At 33.0% G+C, this 23,123-nt stretch overlaps 2 protein-coding genes across 2 annotated transcripts in view; one reads left to right on the top strand and one right to left on the bottom strand.

The window, feature by feature from the left end:
• MSH1 (MUTL protein homolog 1) overlaps positions 1-15,927 on the top strand; it is a 43,102-nt gene extending 27,175 nt beyond the window's left edge. Inside the window, exons 16-22 of the mRNA XM_085675668.1 lie at positions 4,791-4,997; positions 5,089-5,349; positions 5,459-5,598; positions 6,877-6,934; positions 7,266-7,562; positions 13,898-14,590; positions 15,409-15,927. Coding sequence (XP_085531794.1) covers positions 4,791-4,997; positions 5,089-5,349; positions 5,459-5,598; positions 6,877-6,934; positions 7,266-7,562; positions 13,898-14,590; positions 15,409-15,618 — 1,866 coding nt within the window. The 3' untranslated portion in view covers positions 15,619-15,927. The remainder of the gene's footprint in view (positions 1-4,790; positions 4,998-5,088; positions 5,350-5,458; positions 5,599-6,876; positions 6,935-7,265; positions 7,563-13,897; positions 14,591-15,408) is intronic.
• Positions 15,928-17,553: 1,626 nt separating this feature from the next.
• UNE15 (Late embryogenesis abundant protein (LEA) family protein) lies at positions 17,554-18,469 on the bottom strand. The gene is made up of 3 exons (XM_028078194.2): positions 18,313-18,469; positions 17,921-18,055; positions 17,554-17,833 (listed from the first exon to the last, which is right to left on the bottom strand). Exons 1-3 carry the CDS (start codon positions 18,364-18,366, stop codon positions 17,756-17,758), a joined length of 267 nt encoding a protein of 88 aa, XP_027933995.1. The 5' UTR covers positions 18,367-18,469; the 3' UTR covers positions 17,554-17,755.
• Positions 18,470-23,123: the final 4,654 nt, after the last annotated feature.

The following is a 23,123-nucleotide window of genomic DNA, read 5'->3' as shown; positions in this document are numbered from 1 at the left end:
ATCAACTATAGGATGACCCATAAATAATTTTTTTTATCTCTATAGAACGAATTGTTTGTAATTGTGAGTTGTATGCATGTGATTCTTATTTATAATGAAAAAGAGATGTAGCAATCAGGAACAATATTAACTGACTAATAATGAGAAACATTTGTTAAGAAATTTCCCTATTTAATGAAATAAAATCGTACCATATTTCCATATTTGTTAGCTATCAGATTTTATTATTCCATATTTAGTAAATTATAATTAAAGTCTGTAACGGAAATATCCTTGGATAGTATGAATCTAATTATACATTTGAATAATAAGGATTTGATTATGTTCTTGAATCATAGGGATCTGAGTACACTAAATGTTATTATATTCCTAATTTTTGCTATATATTAGGATATCATCAAAGAACACCAATGTGAATTTCCTTAAGTAAGGGCGCAAGACTTGATTCATAAGAGCTTGGAAAGTTGATGGTGCATGTGTAAGTCCAAAGGACATGACTAAGAATTCATAATGTCTTTAGTGAGTTCTGGAAGTAGTTTTAGGAACATCTCCATTCATTCTGATTTGATGATACCTTGATTTGAGATCCAATCATGGCTCTTCCCAGTCATGTCACCTTATTTAAACCGCCATCCCCTGTCCTTCCTAACCAAAATAACAGGGTTGCTGTAGGGGCTGTTGCTATGTCTTATGATTCTCGTTGTCAACATTTCCTTCACAAACCTTTCAATTTCATTTTTGTGGTTGTAAGGATATCTATAGGGCCTAATATTGGGGATGTTCGCTTTTTCCTTAAGAATCACAACATGATCACATACCCTTTTGGGGGGCAAGTCAGTGGGTTCTCAAAATAAATCCTCATATTAATTTAACACAACAGCCAACTTTGAATGTATCAGCTCCTTTTTCATTGAGAGCCTTCACCTCACCATAGCTTTCCACGAAGCTTGCAATTTACAAAGGGAGGGGTCACCTTTTATCATCCCTCCACTACTTTCTTTTCATTTCCTTCACTCTCCATCGATTTGCTACTTGCTCATTCTCTATTCCCTCCTTTTTCCCACCTCGTGAAGCCTCTATTATATATGGCCATATATTTTTCACCCATTTTCCTCTCCCAACTCATCGGCCTTACTTTCCGTGACGCATTATTTTTCTCCTCTAACAATAACGCCTTATCCATCAACTCCAATGTGCCCACAATGTGGAGTTTTAATTCCGCATCGATTTCCCCCTTCAAGCCATTGAGGAATATCCCTTCAACATAATCCTCTACTCTTCAAGTGAGCAAATTCCCTTTCAAACCTCTCCCTATATTTCATAACTGAGCTAATTTGTTTAATGCTCAACAATGGACCGAAAGGGTTTTACACCAACCCTGGTTGGAACCGTCTAATCAAACCACCCTTGAATTCCTCCTAGTTGAGTTCATGACTTTGCTCTTCCCACCATTGGTACCAACTCAACGCTCTATCCTCCAAAGCAATTAATACTGCATATAGTTTTTCCTCCTCTTCCACTAAATTCAATTTAAAATATCGTTCCACACGAACAATCCACCCATAAGCATCTTCCCCCATGAATAATGAAATCTTCAATTTCCTACCTCCAAAGCTCCAAAGTCTCGCGATGAGTCACTACTCATGCTTCGAGAGGTGTAACTGGTTCGGTCGTCTCCCTCCTCGCTATCAACCTCTCCATCCACCTCCACATTCCTCTTCTGTCTTCTGTGTGATCAGTGCCAGTGGGGTCTGCTAATACGAGACCGGTCACGTGATATAATCATGTTTTTCAGCTCCTCCAATTGCGGTTTGATCCCAATCATGCGTTTCTCCATGGTTTTGCAGGTGAAGACCATGCACTCCCAGAACCGTGCTCTGAATACCAATTAATAGCGTCATGAAATCAGGCAATACTGATAACATTCACAGATGAGTAAAAGTAGGGAAGAATTTTATTATGAGCTGGATTTGTAGAAAACAAAAAAGGATACATTGAGGGAGACAATCCAATTTCGTAGCCTTCTTGGCCCCAAATTCGCCACCAAAACCTTCCCACTCACGTATGGCTATTCCACCTGATAAAAAGGGCTGACACTCTCAGAACTTGCATCCCTCTCTCTCTCTGCTAGTAAGGCAAAACCCTTGCACCCAATGATTGGGAAAGATTTCGTGGTCCCCACGTTATGGATTTGCATTTTCTTCTTTCATAGACATTCTGCATATACCTATTATGCCCTTCGCTATTCTCATATTTATCAAATTGTTCCCAAGTTGGGAATGGAAACAGATTCACCAGCTTGAGGGAAAGTGTCAACAATTATATTTTCTTACTCCATATTTAACATACTATATTTTACAAGATCACAAAAGGGATACAAATGTTTTTCTCCTTTTCTTAACCGTTATTTTGTGTTTGCAAATGTCACCTTTGCTGAGTTCTCCCTTTATTTTAAGAGTCAATCTTCGAGTCAATCTTCACCTCTGACTCCATCCAATCCTGACAACTCTCCTAGTACCTTTATTGTTCCTATTGTTTGTGACCCTCTTACTGTGTCTTTTTCACCCTCGATTCTTGCTCCACAGTCAGCTTCTCCTCCTCCACCTCTTCAGGTTTATAGTCGCCGAAATTGATCACAACCACCACCATGTGACTTCACTCAAGTGCCAACTACTCTGTCTCCTCCGGCTTTGACACCTGAGTCTGACCTTCCCATTGCCCTCCGAAAAGGTATGTGTTCTACCCGTAATCCCTCTTCCCATTATATTGCTTTGAGTTATCATCGATTGTCATTACCTTTTTATACATTTCTTTCCTCTCTTTCTTCTATGACCAAACCAAAAATTGTCCGTGACACTTTAGCCCATCTTGGTTGGCGTCAAGCCATGACAGATAAACTAAGTGCTCTTCATAACAGTGGAACTTGGGAACTGGTCCCGTTATCGTCTGGAAAATCTGTTGTTGGTTGCAGGTGGGTGTTTGCTATCAAAGTTGGACCCAATGGTACTATTGATCGCCTCAAAGCTCGTCTTGTGGCCAAAGGTTATACTCAAATTTTTGGGTTGGATTATGGAGATAGCTTTTCCCCCGTGGCAAAGATGGCTTCTGTTCGTTTATTTATTGTCATGGCTGCTCTTCAACAATGGCCTCTTTATCAACTGGATGTTAAAAATGCTTTCCTCAATGGCGATTTGCAAGAAGAAATCTATATGGAGCAACCTCCTGGGTTTGTTGCTCAGAGGGAGTTTTCTGGGATGGTATGTCATCTTCGCAAATCCCTATATGGCCTAAAACAATCTTCTAGGGCCTGGTTTGGAAAGTTTAGCAATGTTGTTCAGCAATTTGGTATGACTCGGTGTGAAGCAGATCATTTTGTCTTTTATCAACACTCGAGTGATGGATGTGTTTACTTGATAGTATATGTTGATGACATCGTTCTTACAAAGGAGTAACAACCATGGCATCTCTCAGTTCAAACATCTCTGTCACCATTTTTAGACCAAAGATCTTGGCAAACTCAAATATTTCTTGGGTATTGAGGTGGCACAGTCCAATGATGGTATTGTTATATCTCAGAGAAAGTATGCCATGGATATTCTGGAGGAAACTGGGTTAATGAGTTCAAAGTCTATTGATACACCCATGGATCCCAATACTAAACTTCTACCAAATCAAGGGGAGCCTATATCTGATCCTGAATAGTATAGAAGATTGGTCGGGAAATTAAATTATCTTATCATTACTTGTCCTGACATTTCCTTTGCAGTTAGTGTGGTAAGCCAATTTCTTAATTCCCCATGTGAAGATCATTGGAATGCAGTTATTCGTATCTTGAAGTATATTAAAAGATCCCCTAGAAAAGGATTGTTATATGGTTCTTATAACCATACAAGAGTTGTTTGCTATTCAGATGCTGATTGGGCAGGATCTCCTTTTGATAGAAGATCTACATCTGGGTATTGTGTCTCCATTGGTGGTAACTTGATCAAGTGGAAAAGTAAGAAACAGAGTGTTGTAGCAAGATCTAGTGCAGAAGCAGAATATAGAACTATGGCCTTAGGTGCCTGTGAACTTGTTTGGCTCAAACAATTGCTTAGAGAGTTACAATTTGGAGATGTTACTCAAATGACACTTGTGTGTGACAATCAGGCTGCTCTTCATATTAGCTCTAATCCTGTCTTTCATGAGAGGACCAAACATATTGAGATTGATTGTCATTTCATTTGGGAAAAGATCATGTCTGAAGACATCAAGATTGAGTTTGTTAACTCAAGTGATCAGTTAGCAGATATTTTTACCAAGTCTTTACGGGGACCTAGAATTGATTATATTTGTAATATGCTTGGCACATACGATTTGTATGCTCTAGCTTGAGGGGGAGTGTTAGATATTGTTAATCACAATATCAAACAATATCTTCTATTTACTCTATTTATTTTCAGTTACTCTTTTTAATTGTACCTCTCTCTATTATGAATAGATTACCCTATCTGTGGTTTATACACAAGGAAGATTAATCTCAAACCCTATTTTCTTCATTCTCAACATATAACATAAATATCCCTAAATAATATTGAAATCCAATTATATTTTTTAATAATAGGGATCTATTACTTTAAGTGTTATTCTATTTCCAAAATTAGTTTTCCAATTTTGTATATATATGTGTGTGTGTGTGTATATATATATATATATATATATATATATATATATATATATGTACTCTTACCCATATAATAATTTGATTATACCCTAATATTTAGACTACCTTAATGTTATTTTGTTTCCAGGTTGCGGGATGTGAAGTTGCATCTTGTAAGATTGGTGAAGTAATCTCTCTGGATGGTGGGAATGATCAGAAAATAAACTCTTTCTCTCTTATTCCTCATGAATTTTTTGAAGATGCGGAGTCTAAATGGAAAGGACGAATAAAAAGAATCCACATAGATGACGTGTTTACTGCAGTACAAAAAGCAGCTGAGGTCTTGCACATAGCAGTAGGTCTATGTAACTCAACCTTGTCTATACATGTTTGCATGTTTGGACTCTTGTTTATGCAACATTAATGTTGTCCCAATATTATTGCAGGTCACTGAAGATTTTGTTCCTGTTGTTTCTAGAGTAAAGGCTACTATAGCCCCATTCGGAGGTCCGAAGGGGGAAATTTCTTATGCTCGTGAGCATGAGGCCGTTTGGTTCAGAGGCAAGCGCTTTACACCGAATTTGTGGTCTGGTAGCCCTGGGGAGGAACAGATTAAACAGCTTAGGCATGCTTTAGATTCTAAAGGTAAAAAGGTTGGGGAGGAATGGTTTACCACACCGAAGGTTGAGGCTGCATTAACAAGGTACCTTTTTATATGAGTAATTGTATCTTATTATTATTATTTTTATTTTGTCAAACACCTGTGATTCTTTTTGCTAAATCATATATGTTGATAAGTTTATTTGTTAAAGGTACCATGAAGCAAATGCCAAGGCAACAGAACGAGTTTTGGAAATTTTAAGGGAACTCGCTACTGAATTGCATTACAGTATAAACATTCTTGTCTTTTCATCCACATTGCTTGTTATTACCAAAGCTTTATTCGCTCATGCAAGGTTTGTAAACAATTGCAGTTGCTTCTGCTGTATTTTTATGGATAAAATGCATTGGTATTTTTCTTTGTGGTGCATTAATTTTTGTAAGTGCGTTTTATTAGATCTGTTTAAGCTACAAGTATCTGTCTTCAGTTTGTTGATTAAATTTAGTTTCACGGGCATTTGTCTCCTAGGGCACAAACAATAGTTTTATGATTGAATTGAAGTCATTGGAAAACCTGAAACAGTATTATGAAAATTGTGTATTGCATTATATGATTTTGTTCAATATTTATGCAGATGGACAGCAAAATCAGCTCGTAAAGTTTAGTGTTTACAACAGTTTATGTGAGGAAAGGTGGAGAGAATCAAAGCATAGAAAACTAAACACTGAATATCTAATCTGAATAATATTTTAACAAAAACTAATTGTTAAGATATCATTAATATCATATTTTCTGTTTCTACTGTTATTAGTCTTTATATGTATTTTGGGTTTAGTTCATATTTTCTTTATTATAAATACAGTCCCTATGTGTATTTTCTACACAAGGGAAATTAATCTCAAACCCTATTTTCTCTATATTAAACACTAATATATTTCATTGTCATATGATAAAGCTAAGCAAGAGCAGTAGTTCAAAAAATATTTAGGAATGGGAAGACAGCATGAAAGTTGTGCTATCAGTCTCTGTACATTGTTAGTTAGTCCCACATCACTTGCCTTAACTTTTGGAGTGTTATCTGGACAGTTTCATTTACTATCAATTGGTTTCAAGATGAAATCTGACATGGTATCAGAGACTATAACTCTTCTTAGTACCTATACTGGTAGGTTCTCCTGGTTTGGAAGACTTCTAATATAAGGTGGGTGTTGGGAAATCCCACATCATCTGCCTCAATTCTTGGTGTACGGCTTATATATTTGTTGTGTAACTTCACTTTATACCAATAGGTTTTAGGATGAAATCTGATATGGTATCATAGACTATAGCTCATCTTGATAATTGCATATTGTGATAGGCTCTCTGATTTGGCGGACATATGTGGGAATCTAACATGTATGCTTGCTTTTCTTGGGTTGTTTATGGAAAAGGGTGCATCAATGGTCATGTTAATTGTTATTATCTTTATTTATTTCTTAATAAATGAAGCATACCACAAAATAATCATTCTCCACTATTCAGAATGTTGTGGAATTCTTCTGTTTTGAAATTGGCGGTTGTAAAACGTGATGTTACCTATCCATGTTTTGTGGTACTGAAATGGTGAAGTTATTTATTCATTGATGCCTTTCAGTGAAGGGAGAAGAAGGAGATGGGTTTTCCCAACACTTGCAGATTCGAATGGGTTTGAGGTAGTATGTAACAACTTGATAGTGCTGTTATTGTTATTGATGGATAATGTTTATGTTTGCAGAGAATACACTTATGGGTTGTTCTCTGTATATTGTACAGTCTTGTAAATGGGTTGTATCTTGGTCAGATAGTTACAGCTGTTAGGTAGTTACAATAACTCCATTGATTAGGCAATTACAACGGTTATCATTGTTAGACAATTACAAATGTCTATCAGTCCTCTGAGCATAGATGTATAAATGTGTTTCTCTATCACCTAATGGCTAGTTACTTTTTATTCATAATTTGTTTGGGTTTTTGAGATGATGGCTATATGTTAAATTGTTGCAGGATGTGAAACCGTCGGAGAAAACCCATGGGATGAAGATAGTTGGTTTATCACCGTATTGGTTCCACATCGCAGAGGGTGTTGTGCGTAATGATGTTGATATGGAATCATTATTTCTTTTGACAGGACCAAATGGTGGCGGCAAATCAAGTTTACTTCGTTCAATTTGTGCTGCTGCACTACTTGGGATATGTGGACTCATGATTCCTGCAGAATCAGCCGTGATTCCTTATTTTGACTCCATCACACTTCATATGAAGTCATATGATAGTCCAGCTGATAAAAAGAGTTCCTTTCAGGTTTTATATTTTCTCATGCTTTTGTCTCATGTTCATCCATAGTAAAATATTATACAATTCTGATTACACCCAAACCCCACACCAGAGTGTTCAAATATGGACGGAAAGCAAGAATGAGGTCATAACCAGGAGAAATAACCACTTATTAAGTATCATAGATAAAGCTTCTTCCCAAACGAACTTAGTTATCAACACTTGAAAAGGGATTATTCTATGACTTCCAAGGATGTTGGTCTTTTACTTTCTGCAGTACCTTTTTACTGTGTAGTATTAACACATTATTTTGCCATTTTCATAAACACAATAGTAATGTGATGTTTACTAGAGAAAGTAGTGTATGCTAGAAAACAAGAATATGATCTCAAATATGGTCAGCAGCTCCAAAGTCACAATCTAAAGATCCTCAAGCATGGTATTAGACATTAAAATCATTGCTTACTGAAAGAGTCAGTAAGGGTTTTTCTCAAGTTTAGTTGAAAATTATTTCTCTCTTATTGAGTCTCATTACATACACATGATATATACACATACATGCATCGGGTAATTTAGAAAACAAGAACAACCTATTCTAGGAAACAAATCCCTGAGATTGCAGGATTGATATGCTAGTAATAAAACCAATATACATAATTAAAACCAATGGGAGTAAAATCTGGAGCTTCCTAAAATATCTCAACAAAATAAAATCCAAAACCTCTTAAAATATCTCGACACTCCCTCTCAAGCTTGTAAATAAGTCTTCTACATTTCAGCTTGGATATAATTCTCTCAAAGTTACTTCTGTTTAGCCCCTTGGTGAGTATGTCTACAAGTTGTCCTTGAGTAGACACATATGGAGTGTTAATCAAGCCACTGTCAAGCTTTTCTTTGATAAAGTGTTTGTCCACTCCGATGTGTTTATTTCTATCATGTTGTACTGGATTGTGAGCTATGCTGATTGCAAATTTATTGTTGTAATATAACCTCAGGCTCATCCCACTTTATCTTTGAGCCTTCCAATATAATCTACAACCATAAGTGTCAAGAGCCCTTAAATTATGTTGGAGTTAATATTTCCTTGTATAGTTTTAGTTACATAATTAGGAGAATTAACAGACTGATAATATATTTTATATCAATTGTACAAGATCATTGATTGAGAATTGTAGAGAAAGATTATATCTATCGTAAATTAGGATTTTCAGTTAATATGTCAATGTATTCTATATAAAGAGCAATTGCACCTCCATGAATAATGTTAGAAACAATTTTTTTTTTTTGTACAGTAACAATTCACATATTCCTTGAGCCATTGCTAAAATATTTGCGTCGGTACTAGATCAAGTTATCAGACTTTGTATTTTACTCTTCCAAGTTACTAGGTTTCCACCTAGGAAGGTGCAATATCCGGTAGTTAACCTTCTATTCATTACTGAACCTGCATACTCAACATTAATATATGCCTCAAGACTAACGTTCTTGTACCTTTTGAACCAAATTCCTCTTCTTGGTGACCCTTTCAAATACTAGACAATTATAAGAGCATCTTGTAAATGTGTTTCCTTTGGTTGATGCATAAATCACCTGACAAGACTCATAGCAAACGCAATATCTGGTCTTGTGTGAAATAGATAAATAAGTCTTCTCACAAGTCTCTTGTACATTTCTTTATCCACAATATCACCCTCTGCACTTCCCATCTCTGTATTTAGATCAACGGGTGTACATGTTGGTTTCATGCTGTTTTACCGGTTTCCTATAGCAGGTCAATAATGTACTTATGCTGGGATATGAAGATCCCTTTCTTGGAATGAGCTACTTACATTTTCAGAAATATTTTAACTTTCCTAAAATCTTGAATTCCAACACTTTGGCAAGGCATTGTCTCAACTTTTGTTGCTCCTTTTTGTCATTTTCAGTAACAATGATATCAATAGAACTGTTACTCCCCCTAAATCAAAATGCTTGACAAATAAAGTGTGGTCCCCATGGTTCTGTTTGTTTTTAAGGCTCATCATCACTTTGGTGAATCTCCTAAACCATGCTTGCAGACATACTTACCATGGAAAGTGTTAGATGATATAATATTGTGTTTAGTAGTTGAGCTCAGCCCATTATGTATTTTTGGGTTTGGCCCATTATCAATATAAATAAACTATCCTTTGTGTAGGGTTTACACAAGGGAGATTAATCCCAAACCCTATTTCACCTTATTTTACATGGTATCTAGAGCTTATGTTAGTTTACTATAGCCACTGTCCAGCCGCTCATTGCCACCGCTTCTGCCACCGTCATCGTCGCCGCCGCCGCCGTCGTCGGAGCTGCAGTTTCGACCGACGACCAGACGGTTTTGTTCGTTTCGGCCAGGCGACTCCAATGCTGCAGAGATCGCCGCCATCGGAGTTCTCACGCGCCGTCGCAAGCTCCGGTAGCCGCCCCTTCTCCGCCGTGCGTGACGACGCCGGTCGTTTTCTGCGCCGACCAACTTCGCCTGAATTGCCTTCTTGAGCTCTTTCTGGATCTGTGGTTGTTGTTTCAATCAGAGCACCTTGAATTTTTAGGGTTTCTCCCTCTATGGCTTCTTCCGCTGCCAATTCGGGTGTGTCGTCTTCAAGCACTCCGCTGTCTGAACCCTCTATTTATACCAACTACGTCAATGTGCATTTATCTATTGACAAGTTGGATGGCACAAATTACGCGACATGGGCATCCGATATCAAACTTTGGCTCAAGAGTCAAGGATATGAAGATCATCTCACCCAGAGTGTAATTACAGTTGTTGCAGATGAAGTTTTCCGCTGGACGAAAATTGATGCCCAATTATGCATCGTCATTAAGTCCACCATTAACTCTTCGCTGAAACAAATGTTTCGTTCATATGAAACATGTTCAGACGTTTGGGCACAGGCCAAGTTGTTATACACCAATGACACTCAGCGTCTTTATGGTGTTTGTCAGGATCTTCTCACGGTTGTTGCTCCGCGGAGTCCTGGTCCCATGGCTGAATATTTGGGCAAAATTCATGCCCTTCTCCATGAGTTTAATGAGTTATTGCCTCCGGCCTCCACTCCAGCCGAAGAACATGAGCAACGGTCAAAGTTCTTTATGTGGTTGGCATTACATGGTCTTTCTGATGAATATTCCCATGTTCGCAACCAGATTTTGGGGTCTCCTGTTGTGCCCAACTTCACTGCTAGTAGTTCTGCCCTTTTACGTATGCCAAGAAAACAAATCATTGATACATCTACTTGTACTGATGATTCCTCAGTCTTTGGGTCCACATGTTTTGTTCATGATTTTAGTCCTGGCTTGGATAAGTTGTCTTTGAGAGCACACAAATGTGTCTTCTTAGGATTCCCCCGCTCACAAACCTAGTTTACTTCACACACTCCTCTTCTCGTTGTGAGCCACCATCTACTACTATAGATATCCCTGTTGTGTGTGATCCTCCTAGTGTGCCCACTTCTAGTGCCACCTCAGATTCTCCTCAGCCACCTACGAGTGTACCTATTGCGGATAGACCACCTCTTCAGGTTTATAGCAGAAGACACCGTTGCCAACCACCAACACATGACTCACATCAAGTGCCGAGTTATTTGTCTCCTCCGGTTCCAACAACCGAGTCTGATCTTCCCACTGCCCTTCGTAAAGGTATGCGTTCTACCCGTAATCATTCCCCTCATTATGCTGCTTTGAGTTATTATAGAATCTCTCCATCTTTCTATACATGCCTTTCGTCTATTTCCTCTTTGTCAATTCCAAAATCTTTAGGTGATGCATTAGCCCACCCTGGTTGGCGTCAGGCCATGCTTGATGAATTGAGTGCTCTCAGGCATAGTGGAACATGGGATCTTGTCCGATTACCATCCGGGAAATCTGTTGTTGGTTGCAGGTGGGTCTATGCTATCAAAGTTGGCCCTGATGGTACTGTTGACCGTCTCAAAGCTCGCCTTGTTGCCAAAGGTTACACACAGATCTTTGGTTTGGATTATGGTGATACTTTTTCTCCAGTGGCCAAGATGGCATCTGTTCGCTTATTCATTGCCATGGCTGCTCTTCGCCAATGGCCTCTTCACCAACTTGATGTCAAAAATGCATTCCTCAATGGCGATTTGAATGAAGAAATTTATATGGAGCAACCTCCGGGTTTTGTTGCTTAGGGGGAGTCTTCTGGATTGGTTTGTCGTCTTCACAAATCTTTATATGGCCTAAAGCAGTCTCCTCGGGCTTGGTTTGGAAAATTCAGTAGTGTTGTTCAACAATTTGGCATGTCTCGCAGTGAAGTGGATCATTCAGTTTTTTATCGTCACTCCAGTGCTGGATGTATCTACTTAATAGTATATGTTGATGACATTGTTCTCACAGGAAGCGACAACCTTGGCATCTCCCTCTTAAAGCAACATCTTTGTTGTCATTTTCAGACCAAAGATCTTGGAAAACTCAGGTATTTCTTGGGTATTGAAGTAGCACAATCCAATAGTGGTATTGTCATATCTCAGAGAAAATATGCATTGGATATTCTGGAGGAAACTGGGTTAATGAATTCTAAAGCGGTAGAAACACCCATGGATCCTAATATTAAACTTCTACCTAAACAGGGGTAGCCTTTCTCAGATCCTGAACAGTATAGATGATTAGTTGGAAAGTTGAATTATCTTACTGTTACTCGTCCTGATATTTCCTTTGCTGTTAGTGTGGTGAGTCAATTCTTTAGTTCCCCATGTGAAGAACATTGGAATGCAGTCATTGGCATATTAAAGTATATCAAAAGCTCTCCTGGAAAAGGTTTACTATATGATTCCAACTCTGATACAAAAGTTGTATGTTATTCAGATGCTGACTGGGCAGGATCTCCTTCCGACAGAAGATCTACTTCCGGATATTGTGTCTCGATTGGTGGTAATTTGATATCTTGGAAAAGCAAGAAACAAAGTGTTGTGGCAAGATCTTGTGCAGAAGCGGAATATTGAGCTATGACTTTAGTCACGTGTGAACTTATTTGGCTTAAGCAATTGCTTCAAGAATTGCAATTTGGAGATGTCACTCAAATGACACTCATGTGACAATCAGGCTGCTCTTCACATTAGCTCTAATCTTGTCTTTTATGAGAGGACCAAACACATTGAAATTGATTGTCACTTCATTCGAGAAAAAATCCTATCCGGGGACATCAAGACCGAGTTTGTCAACTCAAGTGATCAATTAGCAGATATTTTCACTAAGTCTCTTCGAAGACCTAGAATTGATTATCTTTGTAACAAGCTTGGTACATACGATTTGTATGCACCAGCTTGAGGTGATCAATTAGCAGACACATTGAAATTGATTGTCACTTCATTCGAGAAAAAATCCTATCCGGGGACATCAAGACTGAGTTTGTCAACTCAAGTGATCAATTAGCAGATATTTTCACTAAGTCTCTTCGAAGACCTAGAATTGATTATCTTTGTAACAAGCTTGGTACATACGATTTGTATGCACCAGCTTGAGGTGATCAATTAGCAGACACATTGAAATTGATTGTCACTTCATTCTAGAAAAAATCCTATCCGGGGACATCAAGACCGAGTTTGTCAACTCAAGTGATCAATTAGCAGATATTTTCACTAAGTCTCTTCGAAGACCTAGAATTGATTATCTTTGTAATAAGCTTGGTACATACGATTTGTATGCACCAGCTTGAGGGGGAGTGTTAGATGATATAATATTGTGTTTAGTAGTTGGGCTCAGTCCATTATGTATTTCTGGGTTTGGCCCATTATCAATATAAATAAACTATCCTTTGTGTAGGGTTTACACAAGGGAGATTAATCTCAAACCCTATTTCACCTTATTTTACAGAAAGCTTGTAGACATACTTACCAAGGGGTTGAACAATAGTAACTTTGAGAGAATTATATCCAATCTGGGAATGCAGAACACTTATTTTAGATTTTATTCCCATTAGCTTTAATTTTGTATATTGGTTTTATCTTGTTTTTATTACTAGCATATCAATACCACAATCTCATAAATTGTTTCCTAAATTATATCCAATCAGAAATTCCCATAGGCTATGCAACTTTACTAAATTATCCAATCAATGTATATATATATATATATATATATATATATATATATATATATATATATATATATATATATATATATATATATATATATATATATATATCACATGCATGTAATGAGACTAAATAAGAGAGAAATTATTTTCTTCTAATTTTGAGAGGAATTATCAAGATAGGGGAAGTCAACATAATTATCCATATAATTAAATACTTTTCTGTTGCTTTATGGAATTACAATTTTCATAGTTACCTTGAACATTTCATCTATCTTCTTTGTATTTGTTTCAGGTGGAAATGTCAGAACTTCGATCCATCATTGGCGGAACCACCAAAAGGAGCCTTGTACTTGTTGATGAAATTTGCCGAGGAACAGAAACTGCAAAAGGGACTTGTATTGCTGGTAGCATCATTGAAACTCTAGAAAGAATTGGTTGTCTGGGTGTTGTGTCCACTCACTTGCATGGAATATTTACTTTACCCCTAAACATCAAAAGCACTGTGCACAAAGCAATGGGCACAACGTCCATTGATGGACAAATAATACCTACGTGGAAGCTGACAGATGGAGTCTGTAAGGAAAGTCTTGCTTTTGAAACTGCCATTAGGGAAGGAGTTCCTGAGCCTATTATCAGAAGAGCTGAATATCTTTATCAGTCAGTTTATGCTGAGGAAAATTTCCCAAATGAGGAGAAGTTTTCTACTTGCAACAATTTTAATAATTTGAATACATCACGTCTTCATTCTAAAAGGTCCTTATCAGGAGTTAATCAAATGGAAGTTTTACGCCAGGAAGTTGAAAGAGCCATCACTGTGATATGCCAGGATTATATATTGGAACGGAAGAGCAAAAAGATTGCATTGGAGCTTCCTGAGATAAAATGTCTCGTAATCGGTACGAGGGAGCAGCCACCTCCATCAGTTGTAGGTTCTTCAAGCGTCTATGTGATTTTAAGGCCAGATAAGAAACTCTATGTAGGAGAGGTAAATACCAATTTTAGTATATTATCGAAATTTGAAGTAACCTTTTTCCTTATTTATTTTGTTTTATTCCTTTATCTTTGCTTGATAGATACTACAACGCGAGAAAAGAACTAGACACCATATAGGCAAAATTGAGCTATGTATATGAAGTTGGTTTTTGAAGAAAACAAACGGGTAGACATTCCCAATTTATCCAGGAATCAATAATAACACCAACTTATTTTGATCTATTTCTATTATTAATTTTGACTATCTAGCATTTTTCTTTATTTCTATTTTACAAGGGAGTAGTCTCTGGCTATAAAGATGTTCTAAATACTTAGCTGTGGGGATACCATGGATTCCATGGTAACTGTTTTTAGGCAAAAGCAGTCGGTCCCCTCTGGAGGAGTTGCAGGTTTGAACTCCAGACATTGGTTCATTGTTAGGCTCTAATATCATTGTTATGAAAATGTTAATCTCTTCGTACAAGAACACAAATCCTTAACATTGAGCCTGACTACATGAGTTAGTCCAATGGTTAGATAGGATGGATCTGATCCCTTTCACATGAACGATCACATGAAAAGAGACAATTACTAATAAAAATTCTATAATTGGACCCACAGTTCTTTCTGTGGACTTATGGTGTCTGTCCCCTTTATGGTATCTCTAAATATCTTTTGTGATGATTTTTAGCACAATAACAAAAACTTGTAATTTGTCTCAAGTGCTGCAAATTATTCGTTTAGTTTGGATGCTATCATTATGTTACACAGTTCCTTTTTTTTTTAATATTTGTCAATTAGTTGATTTTTTGTTGCATTGAAATGTTATAGACTGATGATCTTGAAAGTCGGGTTCGAAGACATAGATTGAAAGAAGGTATGCAGGATGCATCATTCCTGTATTTCCTGGTCCCTGGAAAAAGCTTGGCATGCCAATTTGAATCTCTGCTCATCAACCAGCTTTCTAGTCAAGGCTTCCAACTGAGCAATATGTCTGATGGTAAACATAGGAACTTTGGCACTTCCAATCTGTGTGCATAGCTAGTTCATAGACATTCATAATATCTAATTCAATTTTTCTGCCAGTTTTATGTGGCGAAATGACTTTAGTTATCATAGTGCATGTACGTGTGTGCACATAATGATGAACTTTGGGAAGTAATGTCTGCAGCATTTTTGTTAGAATTAGTGGCTGTAGCTGTATTAATGTACTTTTACAAAAAGGTCTCTTTGCACACCCACTTGTTTAGTCTATTGTTTTAAATTATTAAGATTAGGTAGAAAAAAACTTATTCTCAAATATTCTATTTGGTCTTTCCTTTTCATTTCATTTGAAAATTTCTTTTTTTCTATGATTGTTTTTCTCATTTTCTTTCTTATATCTTGTTGCAATTTTTATTACACTTTTTTTCTTTAAATAGTTTCATTCAAAAAATGCATTGTATTTTAAAAAATATAAACATTAATGTTATCCTTTAAACATTACATCGTTTAAACCACAAACATTTTAACATTAATATATAATTTTTTTTATTGTAACCTTTAATATTTGTTAAAAATATTTAATTAATATTTGATATTGTGAGATGGGATATGGACATGGACATAAGTACATTCACTACTTAATATTTATATGAATTGAATACAAATTTCGTATTTTACGAAAATAGTGTCGGAAATATGAATATAAATTTTATTTTAGGAATGAGAATAAGCAAAAATGATCAAACATGCTAGTAGTGTTGAGACAAATTCATTGCTATTCGGTTTGAGTGTTGCAACGGTACATTTGATATGATTATATTTTAAAAATTCGTTTTGCTTAATATTTTCTTTTTGTAAAATTTCAATTTTTGTTTGGGTCATTGCTATTTTGTTATAGTCCTTCTAATTTATTTATTTTTCAATTTATTCTTATTGTATTGTTAAATTTGTTTTCGTCCCTTAATACATTCAAAATAATAAAGGGAACAACAAATTCTATCAAGAACCAATCTTATAGTGGGGTACTTTTTATTTGTTAAAAATTGTATATATTATACTAAATTAATATATATTTATAAAATGAAAATATTATATTAGTTAATTTTAATTTTTTATTTTTATCATGGAAATAATTATTTGTAAGTGTTATTTATACTTATTTTTTAATATATTCTATTTTCATTTTTGTTTTTTTATATTATATATAGTTATATTCTTTTCTTTTCATATTAATGTTTATATCTTGTTCATAATCTTTATCTTCAAGATAACAATTTTTAAACAATATTTGTCTTTCAAATATATTTTTAATTTTATGTTGTTACTGTTTTAAATTTATTAGTTATTGTATTTGCAAATAATTATTTTTATTAATATTTATATAATACTAATTTGGTCATAAATTTAAAAAACTTAGTACCATTTATTAAAAAGAGATTAACTATTTGAGTTTTTTTAAAACATAAATAACTATTATATGCTGTTACCATTTTTAAATATACAATTATAAGTATTTTGTATAAATTTGAAATTTATTACTACAAATTATTACATTATTTATTGAAAAAATATTTTGAAACAAATTCACTATTAAATGAAGTATGTTTATCTGCTATAAAAAAATAATATATTTTATTTAGAAAGTTGAAGAAAATATCTTTGATAATACATTAAAAGTTGAGTCATTTTAGAATTATTTTTATGAAGTTAAAATTATAGTTTTAGAATAAAATAAAAGCAAATAAATCTTTTTTTTAAGTCTACCCTACCCTAATCAGTTCTGATTCCGCCTATGTCTTTATAAAATATACCTTTTTTCTTAAAACTCCTACATATACAACTTTTTTTAGCCCTTTTATTTACTACCATCTAAATTGTCTAAAAGTAGTTAAAAGTTACAGTTTTATAATTATCTGATTTAAATTAATAATTAAACCATAATAATATATAAAAGTGAATACTACAGAAAGTTAATCCAGAACACAAGAAAAGTATAAATAAACAACTTTTTATTACAAATGAATTTTCCTTCAAGAAAACTCCACAATAATTAATCAATAAATACTTAATTTGCTAGTCCCTAACAACTAGGAATAAGCAAGAACCTATAAAAACAAAGAAACATATATATAATTGATCTTCTTCTCCATTCAAATTGAAGAATCAGAGAAAGACTTTCAGAAATGGAGCTTCATCAGTTCTTGTCCATTCCCAGTGTGTGTTTCACACTCTCCACAGCACCTTGAGCCATGGTCTTCATTTGCTCCCCAGTCTGCAAAAACGTGTAATTAAAATTACAACACTATTTAAATAATTAATAACAAAATTAATGTTCATTGATATGAGAAATAAGAGGAACCTGTTGGAGAAAACCAGCTGCTTCGTCTTTGTTTTGCTCAGCAGTTTGCCCTGATGTGTTGGCAGCTTCATTAACCTTGTCAACAGCTGCTGAAGCTGATTCCTTCGTAGATTGGACTAAATTTTCGGCCTGAACCTAAACCACAATCAAACAACACTCATTAACAATATTTTCAATTTCCTAAGATCTTCAATTAATTCAGAGTTACATCTTCAATTCATGTATAATATATAAAAATATATAAAAATGTTTGAGTTGAAAGTGGTGTAGAATACAGATAAAAATATCCATAAACTCATTCAAGCAAAGTTAAAGAAACAAGTAATATATGAGAAAAGAGAGTGAGGTTTTGGGTTTTGAGTTGAGAAATGGAATTTGAATGGTTTATTGACCTGAGTCTGGCCTTCGGCTTGGCCTGCACTGAAGCTTTGTTGGGCACTTGCCATGTTTGATTGATATTTGATGAAAAAGAAAGATAGAAGGAATAAATGTAAAATGGTGTTATTATTTGGTGATTTGTGTTATCTTCTTTCAGATGCTTTATTTATATATACAAGTGATGTAAGAAATGCATAAATATAGGATCGTCTTATACTCTGTTAACGAATGTGCGCATTTTTCTGCTTCTCAAATGAGGTTTGCCTCTAATATCAGATAATCACGCATCTTCATCTTTCCTTTACTTTCATTCATTACTAACAAATGCTTTCTTATTGTGGATTTATTGGTAAGAGTACCAAATTTTTTGTGGACTTTATCTCAATGTTACAAAATAAAACTTAACATTTAAAATTAAGCAGTTTCTTTCTACACCTCCCTAGTACATAAAAAAAAAAGAACTTTTCGTAATATTACTCTTTTCGGATTAAACAATCTAAAAAATTATTTTTGACTTTTTGAGATGTACAATTCATAAATCAAAAATGTATTCCAAATTATATAATTCAAAAACTAAAAGTGATTTTTGAATTATGCAATTTAGAATTTTTCACGCTTTTTTTTAACAATTAACACCATCCCAAACTAAGAAAACATGAACAACATAGGAAACATGAAGAAATAGCAAAATAGGAATCTCTCTATATATATTCATATACATTTAAAACTTCCAAGTAATGTTAAGATTACAAATTTTAAGATAATTTTCTTAACACTTTATAGTTAGAAAAATATTTAAAATTAAAAAATTCCAAAAGAAATTTATTAAATAAAATTTAAAATTTTCTATTTACAATTTTTATCTTCATTTGTTTATTTTAGAAAGTATTTAATTTTGATTAAATTTTCAATTTATCTATATTTATTTTATTTCTTACATTACATTTAAATTGATGAAATCAGGTTTAGAGTTCAATTAAATTTTTTTAAAAAATACCTAAAATCAAGGATTTGGTCAAAATTAAAAAGCTACTAACAAAATATCAAATGCTTCAATTTTAAAATGAATGGATGAAATTTACGGATTTAGAAAGATAAATTTTTATTCAATATTGAATCAAACATAATTTTTGTGATTTTTAATAAAAAATATTTTTCAGCTTATTAAAGAATAAAGATATATTTTCGTACTATGGATCTTCCTTGTCATTTAGCTTATAGATTATTACTAAAAGTTTAATGCATGATGTTAAACAAGTAAAATGGAAAATATATTCAAATCTTGTTCTTTCAATTTTATTCAAATTGGTTTGGTCTGTCTTTCAAATCAAGATTTGATACAAATGTTTCGATAATTATTGAGAACCAATTAATGATGAATTAGGTCATCTCATTACAAAATATTTTAGCATGATACGCTTTATATCTAGCTAATGGAACATATATTTTCAGAAAAAAATATTTATAACAATAAATATATAAAAATAATGAGTAATTACTCAGTGATTACTTTTAGTATTTGAATAATTTATTTTTCTTTTTATAGTTTTAAAATAGAATTAACAGTAAAATATGTATTTTTTATTATATATTTTTATAATTTTTTAATTTTAAAATATAATTAAAGGTAAAATAGAAATATAAAATGTATATGAAAAGGGATTTTTTTTTGTATTGTTATAAATATTATAATTTTAAATATAATTAAAAATAAAATAAATATATAAAATATGTTCGTTAAAACAGGGAATTTTATTATGTATTGTTTTAGAATATTAATCTCAACCTATTTATAATATTATCATTTTTTGTTGTTGTTGAAATTGTACTAACTCAATTCCCTTAAATAATGTCTTTAAGTTAAAGTTTTTAGAAGGGAAGATGGGTGAGTGGATGGTATATTCCTCTACCCAAAATATTTATCTTATATAATAAAATACAGAAAATATATTTTTTAGAATCTCTTATGATTAAGTAAAAAAATGCTCTTCCCCTTCCCAACTAAAACTCGAATAACTAAAAGAAATGAAGTTTTGAAATGAAACTATTGTTAGTACTAAAAAAAAAGACATTTAGAAATTTTTAGTTATAAATTTAAAATGAAAACTTGGCTTTATTTTTTCATTATATATTTATTTTATTCAATTTGATTCGTTTATTAATAAAACAGTTTCGATTAAGTCCTTTAATTTTTGAAAACGTTACAATTTAACCCGATATTAGTTTTATGAATTACATTAAAATCTTCAATATTTAGTTGTTAATGTTTTATCCTTACTTAGATGGAAAGTGGTGGTGATATTGTCTAGTGTCAACGAAAACATTTATATGTTTTGAAAAATGAGTTTAATTCTTTATTGATTTTTTGTGTGCTGCTATCTGTTGAATATTTGACATATGTTGATATTTTAAATATCTTTTTAATATATTTTAAAATGCAAAATTAGTGGTAATCAATATATTATGGAAATACAATAAAGAAATAACACAAAAAAAAAATTCAACAGAGAATCCAAATTATTGTAAAACACTAACAGAAAGAGAAAATAAAAGCATGTAAAAAAAAATAATGCCATGTATAAGTTTCATGCAAAAAATATTCGAAGCTTCTAAGTGATTAGATACAAGATTAGAGAGAAACATTTATTTGTAACTCTTCATTTGTGTGAAGTTAGTATCTTGAATAAAGAACGTTTTATTTTCCTATCCTCTTTGTGAGAGTATTTTTTTTTTTATAAAATTTTGTGAAAATAATTGTTAAACTTTCTAGAACTATTAGAAGAGTCCTATGCTAATAGTGTATTTTCCTTGAAAAACTTTTGAAAATATTTGTATAAGCTTTATTCAAAGTTCTTTTTGAGAACTAACCTTGATATTAGAGTTAACTCCGAGTTGGTTATTTGCAGAAGAAGATGAAAATAACCAAAGTTGGAACACATTTGTTTATAGGTAAAAGTTTAACTACTAGAAGCATATAATGATTGTTTTCTTTAGGTATCGATTATATCAATTATCTTAGATTCCCAAAATCTTAAGAGGTTACTAGCTAATTCTCTCTAGCTTCTCTAGTTATTTACAAAAATCACTTTCACATGCCCATTTTCTACTTTTGCTTATGTACTGCTTCTAGCACCTTTAAAAAGGTATATGTTTAGTATATTTGTCAATTTTTGGAATAGTACATATAAGTATTTATAGATTATATTTTTTGGTTACTTTTCACCTTTTCAACAACGCAATTTAAATAAAGTAATATACATGTTGAGACTAACTGTGTTCAGTTTTGGAAAATGTCATTCAATGAATAAGTTTATTTTATTTTTTAAATCAAATTTCAACATATGGTGTTAATTATGTGTTTAAAGTATAAACATAATCTTAGCATCAGGATCTCTCATAGGAGACTGTCTTATTAAGTTTAGATACAAGTTTATTAGATACAAGTTGTGTAGTTGAATAGACAAGAGTGTTTTTTTTTTAATATCTTGATAAGTTTATATTTATTGTTGGTTCCACCACACTTAAAAGTGTTTTATTTTTAGTTGATGTAAAACTTTCAACATATTCTATCATATTATATTATGTTAAAAAGTAGATCGTTTTATTTAATTTAATTATACAAAATCGATTTATAAGATAAAGTTTGTATTTCACTTATATTTTATTTTTTAAGAAATTATCTTTTCTCCTGACGACGTGAGATTTACGACATTATGAATGTGACTAACAATCGTGTATCGATGAATTTTTTCTACCATTAATCATATTGAACGTTACCCAATATGCGAATACATTATATAGCACTGCAGCACAAAGTGTTGAGTGTACAACTTTTCTTTATACCTTTTGTTCCTTTTTGAACTGAATCTTTCACCAAAATTGTCACAACAATTGAATCCGATAGATAGAAGATGTTAAAAACCCGAGCAAAACGGAGAAAAACCTCTACTTTTTGCACTAAGATGGCATAAAGTAACTGCAATAATGCCCTAGATTCTCTGAATGGGACCTGGATGCAAGAGAAGATTGTTGTTTTGTGATGAGAGAGTTTAAGCCCCCACAAATCAAAAATTCATTATTTTAGACTTACAATTCATTCTGAGATTGTTGCTTTTGTCGTTGTATATGTGTGAATCAACATTTGAAATCAAAGTGGGTTAAAGTGTCTTTTCAAAAATTCAAAAATTTACATTGCTTGTAATTTTTCTCTTTTTTTCAAAACCATGCATTTCAAGAGTGTATTTTTTTTGTCACGAAATTATTTAAATTCATTCAACCAAATATTAATTTTACAAGCTTTTTGCACTCCATAAAAATTAAATATTGTAAGAGACATCAATTGTTTTGTGACGGAATTTAAATGAATCGAGTCATAATCGAGTTTGTGACGCTTAAGTTTTTACGTTCTTAAATAAAAAAAGTTACATATGACTAATAATTATAGTTTTTGACTTTGTGATAAATGTTCAATCCAATATTAAACACACAAATTTTATTTTTATGTGATTCATATATTGAAATAATGAGATTCATTTATAGGTATATTACACTGGACTTTCCATAGTTCAAAGGCTCAATAATTTACAAAAAACAGTTGTTCTTGTTATGAACTAATGATTGTCCATTGATATGATACATTTACTCATATGATTCATTACTCTTTATGTAAATATTTGTGTTAACTAAGTTGAGTTGTTTCCTTTATGAATTACATACTGTATTTATAAATATGACTCTTCCTATTAATAATAATACATAAATGAGCTCCCTATTCTCTATTCTCTATTATTTCTTCTTTATTATCTATTATTTTCTCTATTATTCA

Source organism: Vigna unguiculata, chromosome 7 (assembly GCF_037176805.1).
Source record: "Vigna unguiculata cultivar grain cowpea cultivar isolate G323 ecotype 2 chromosome 7, ASM3717680v1, whole genome shotgun sequence".
Taxonomy (NCBI): domain Eukaryota; kingdom Viridiplantae; phylum Streptophyta; class Magnoliopsida; order Fabales; family Fabaceae; genus Vigna; species Vigna unguiculata.
The sequence above is the reverse complement of the archived record's forward strand: the minus strand, read 5'-3'. Positions and strand labels throughout refer to the sequence as shown.

Excerpts from the sequence above, each read along its gene's own strand:
- UNE15 (XM_028078194.2), bottom strand. The coding sequence starts at position 18,366 with ATGGCAAGTGCCCAACAAAGCTTCAGTGCAGGCCAAGCCGAAGGCCAG. Across the intron at positions 18,056-18,312 it reads AAGCCGAAGGCCAGACTCAG|GTTCAGGCCGAAAATTTAGT; the intron begins GTCAATAAACCA and ends ATTGTGGTTTAG. Across the intron at positions 17,834-17,920 it reads CAGCTGGTTTTCTCCAACAG|ACTGGGGAGCAAATGAAGAC; the intron begins GTTCCTCTTATT and ends ACGTTTTTGCAG.